The sequence below is a fragment of the Sinocyclocheilus rhinocerous genome, unplaced genomic scaffold, assembly GCF_001515625.1.
Source record: "Sinocyclocheilus rhinocerous isolate Xijiao unplaced genomic scaffold, SAMN03320098_v1.1 scaffold257, whole genome shotgun sequence".
NCBI lineage: Eukaryota > Metazoa > Chordata > Actinopteri > Cypriniformes > Cyprinidae > Sinocyclocheilus > Sinocyclocheilus rhinocerous.
Genome location: NW_015634026.1, coordinates 1,781,452 through 1,785,984, shown reverse-complemented (window position 1 = coordinate 1,785,984; position 4,533 = coordinate 1,781,452). Strand labels below are relative to the sequence as shown.

The 4,533-nt window shown below is 36.0% G+C and overlaps 1 protein-coding gene across 2 annotated transcripts in view; it reads right to left on the bottom strand.

Moving 5' to 3' along the window:
- LOC107745205 (histone-lysine N-methyltransferase 2B-like) overlaps window positions 1–4,533 on the bottom strand; it is a 35,073-nt gene that overhangs the window by 12,564 nt on the left and 17,976 nt on the right. For both annotated transcript variants that reach the window (XM_016559058.1, XM_016559059.1), the window contains 2 exons: window positions 1,644–1,745; window positions 1,018–1,128 (listed from right to left, as the gene is read on the bottom strand). In XM_016559058.1, coding sequence (XP_016414544.1) covers window positions 1,018–1,128; window positions 1,644–1,745 — 213 coding nt within the window. The remainder of the gene's footprint in view (window positions 1–1,017; window positions 1,129–1,643; window positions 1,746–4,533) is intronic.

Below are 4,533 nucleotides of genomic sequence, written 5' to 3'. Positions count from 1 at the left end.
GCAGCTGCCTACACATGCCAGGATCCGCCACTGCCAGATGCAGTTAGAAATTTACTAAAAACAAGCCTATTGCAACATGCACATGGTGTGGCCAGCCAAATTTCAGGGGGGCCGGTGCCACCCCTGGCCACCAGGTAGACACGCCCCTGTATTAAAGCTAGTCTGTTAAATTATCCTTTGCCCTAATGAAATTTAGTAGTTCTTGCATAGAATACAGATTACAGAGTAAGATGGTGGTCAACAGAACCATACAGATGACATTACAAGATTACAAGACACTGTGAAGAGTAATTACAATTTAATGAAACCATTAAAATGGAAAACAAATTAATGGAAAACAGAATTTGGTAAAAATAAATAAAACTGAATTTGAGGGGAAAAAACATATTTCATAGGGCCTTAAAATTTTAACTTTTGTTAAACTTTTAACATTGGCGATGAATGTAAAATAAACGTTAAAAAGAAGATTATTTTTGTGAGTGTGGATAATGGTCTCATGTGCAAAGTAATTTAATAGATTGACACACCAAAACATAAGATTAAATGGTGCAAACGGCTTTGTTAAACTTTTAATAAATTGGTGTCAAATTTCATAATTTCAATTAATTAGACATGCTTTTTGATTAATAAAAATGTAATTTAACCATTAAAACAGTCTAGAAAAATTTAAACATGAAAAAACGGAATCCAGAAAAAAATTTATCGGATTTCATAGGCCCACTACGAGACTATATTTGGAAAAGCATGCTAACATACTACTTACACACTGTTTTGTCTCATTATGTAATTGTACTGCCAAAAATGTAAAAATGCTTTTGCTTTCAAGATGATAAAACTAAGTCAAATAGCAACTGAAGTTGGAAGTCATATCCTGACTAAAAAAATCCAGACTTGTATTTTGAAGCAGTGCATCATTTGTATAGTTTTCACAGAATGACCTAAGCTACTCTGACTGGTTGGGTAAACATACAACTTTGGTAATTAACTAAACATAAAAAAAATACACAACAATCTGACCTTCAGGTAATATGAGCGGGCGAGGGCAGTGGGTCTTTGGTCCTCCGGTAGAATTTCCTCATCTTCCAAGTGATGGCGAATTACTTTCACCACATCCTCGTGAAAGGATTTCTGCTTGACAAAGCCACAAACGAAATCAACATTTCTAGTTTTGTTATTCTGTACATTCTGTAGCCAAAACAAGAGTTTGATTACAGTAATTCCAGGATTACGTTTGAGATTGGCTAGCTAAGATAAGTGCCAACAGAGATGCTAGTGATTAGTGTGCAAGAGAATATGCATTTATTTTTAGTTGCTTCTTTCAGAAATGGCGTCTCGAAAACGCATAACAAATAACATCTAGCAGTAATTACTCAATAGTTTCGCATAAAGCCCAAGTTTATGAGCTTTATGGGATTCCAAACACTCTTAAAGCATGGTGAAACTGCACAGCCAATTTAAACCATGGAATGTGGACCAATTAGTAAGGTCATTTTTAACTGTACAATCCCGCTCAAGTATAACTGGACTTTTTGTGTCTCAGAAAGCAGTTAAGAGTGCTTAAAGACTTTTCCCTTATGTTGACCTCAGATCTTAGACAAGCATAGACACTGAGTCTGTATAGAGACAAGAGTACAGACACCGACCAAGGATGTGTACAGGCCTTCATCAAACTTCTTTCCAATAGCACGGAAGTCGCAGACAGGCAAGTCTTCAACCACAGTGTTGGGGGAACCCATTGTAGTGCACTACAAAAGACAACAAATCTCAGAAAAATGTAACCAAGCAATGTTCCTTTTTATATGTATCCTGTTCATTTCCCGTAAATGCCCATTTTAAATACAAATGTTTAAACAACTATTCTCATTGGTTAAGCAATGTTTGAAAAAGAAAACAACAATTTACAAGCATTTCCTCTTGATTGGGCTTTGTAGGGCAGGACTGGTAAGATAAAGTACAAGAGCACAAATCGCAGAGAACCAGCACATTTTGACTAATGAATTCCAATGACTTTTTTAGGATTACGGAAACCCTTCATCTGGAAAGGCTCATGTTAGTCACAATGAACATTCTAAAAATGTATTTTGAAAATGTTCATGTGAAACTACATCATTCTAACTGATTTTTGAACAATCATCAGCAACGGACTGCTGCAGCTTTAAAAGTACAGCATAGGTTTAAGAGAAGTCAAAAGCTTTATTTGGATGGTAATTGTTTTTCATGGGGACGTGAAACATTTTCAACATTTATAGGGGACAATCTGTGATTTCATTGCTGTTCGAATCCAGAATGTCAGTGGTTTTCTTCCCACCACCCACATAATAAAAAACAAACAAACGGCCAAATTATCTTGATTGTGTGGTCATTTAAACCGTGCGTGACATGTGGCCAAGTATGGTTAGCCATACTTGGAATTAGTGCTCTGCATTTAACCCCATCCTAAGTGCACACACACAGCAGTAAACACACAAACCGTGAACACACACCCGGAGCAGTGGGCAGCCATTTATGCTGCGGCGCCCGGGGAGCAGTTGGGGGTTCGGTGCCTTGCTCAAGGGCACCTCAGTCGTGGTATTGAAGGTGGAAGAGAGTACATTCCCTCCCTCCACCTACAATCCCTGCCGGTACGAGACTCGAACCCGCAACCTTTGGGTTACGAGTCCAACTCTCTAACCATTAGGCCACAACTTCCCCTTTGTAATTGCCGTCCAATGCCACATATCTGAGTTTACAAGAAGAAAGTTCACCGTTTAAATATTTTTGCCCACTGCCAAACACTGTATGGGAACTGCTGCACTTTGCTGTAACTTGCATGCACATTTATTACTGAAATGCAGAAAAAGTATTTCCAAGAACTATATTTCATAACTGCTTCACCACAGTGAGTGGGAAATGTTAAAAACAAAGAAGAAAGAGAACCACATAAACATCTGAAATGAGTAGGGATGCACGATATTATCAGACCAATATCGGAATCGGCCGATACTGGCTTTAAATTGAAATATCGGCATCGGCCCGATATGTAAAATTGTGCCGATATGTATTGCCGATGTTAAATCATAAAATAAAATGTTACGGTTACCACTGCATCTTTCTGAAAAAAAAATGCAGCGATTATTATTTAAATAGTTATTTTCAAATCTTCAATGTACTGTCATTATAAAATAACTTTATTATTGTTTATTTAATTCTAACAAATAAGTTCTTGTTAAAAACTAACCAAAATTAAAAATTATTATATATCGGTATCGGCCAAAATGAGTTGAAAATTATCGGCAAAAATCCAATATCATGCATCCCTAGAAATGAGTCATTATTATGGCAGCCACAGGTATGCAATACAATTTTAAAATATGTATTATAAATAATTATATGCATAAAAATTCACACCAGGCAGCTTTATGTTTACCTAATGTAAATAAGAGGTTGCATTAACTTATTTCTGCTAATCTCCACATTTTTAATGACATCCACCATTTTGAGAGACAGAAAACCCATTTCAACTAGTGCATCTATTTCCTGTTTTTAAACAATCGCCATCCGAATCCTTGAGTTTTACCACATGAGAAACAATTACTGTCCGAATATGGCTAAAGAAATGTCATAATTCCCATAATCCTATATAAAAAAAATTTCAGTAACTATTTTTACAAATCATTTCTCACAAATAACAAATTGCTTATTAGCATGCATATTACTAGCATATTTGCTGTTTATTAGTAATTATAAAGCACATTTTAATGCTCTATTCTGCATGACCATATTTTAAGTCCCTTAATCCTACTCCACACCTAAATTTAACAACTACACTTACTGTCTATTAATAAGCAGCAGATTAGGAGTTATCCTCAGTTCCAAAGTATTAATTTAGCTGGAACTTACTCATAACCAGCATGTTCTCTAAGATTATTCTTACCATTCCTTATCTAATCATTACTAACCTACTCTCATGTAAAACTAAATTATTATAACTGCTTTTTGAACAATCAACAGAAACAGACTGCCGCAGCTTTAAAACTACAGCATACTAGGTTTAAGAGAGGGTTTAAAGTGAAAAGTCAGACGGTAATTGTTTCTCATGGTGACGCAAGCTATTTTCGACAATTACAGAGGTTAATCTGTGATTTTATTGCAAATGCTGGATTTTCTAAAGCATGTGAAGTTCACAGCCCAGACTCTTGATGACTGATGATGATGATCTTGAAAATGTTTATGTGAAACTACAGCATCTTAAAGGGATAGTTCACCCAAAAATGAAAATTGTCATTAATTACTCACCCTCATGTCCTTCCAAAACCTGTAAGACCTTCGTTCATCTTCGGAACACAAATTAAGATAGTTTTGATGCATTCCGAGAGCTCTCTGTCCCTCCCATAAACAACAAGGATCCTTACACGATCAAGGCTCAGAAACGTAGCAAGGAGATCGTTAAAATAATCCATGTGACATCAGTGGTTCAACCGTAATGTTATAAAGGTTCGAGAATACTTTTTGTGCGCAAAGAAAACTAAAATAACGACTTTATTCAACTATTCG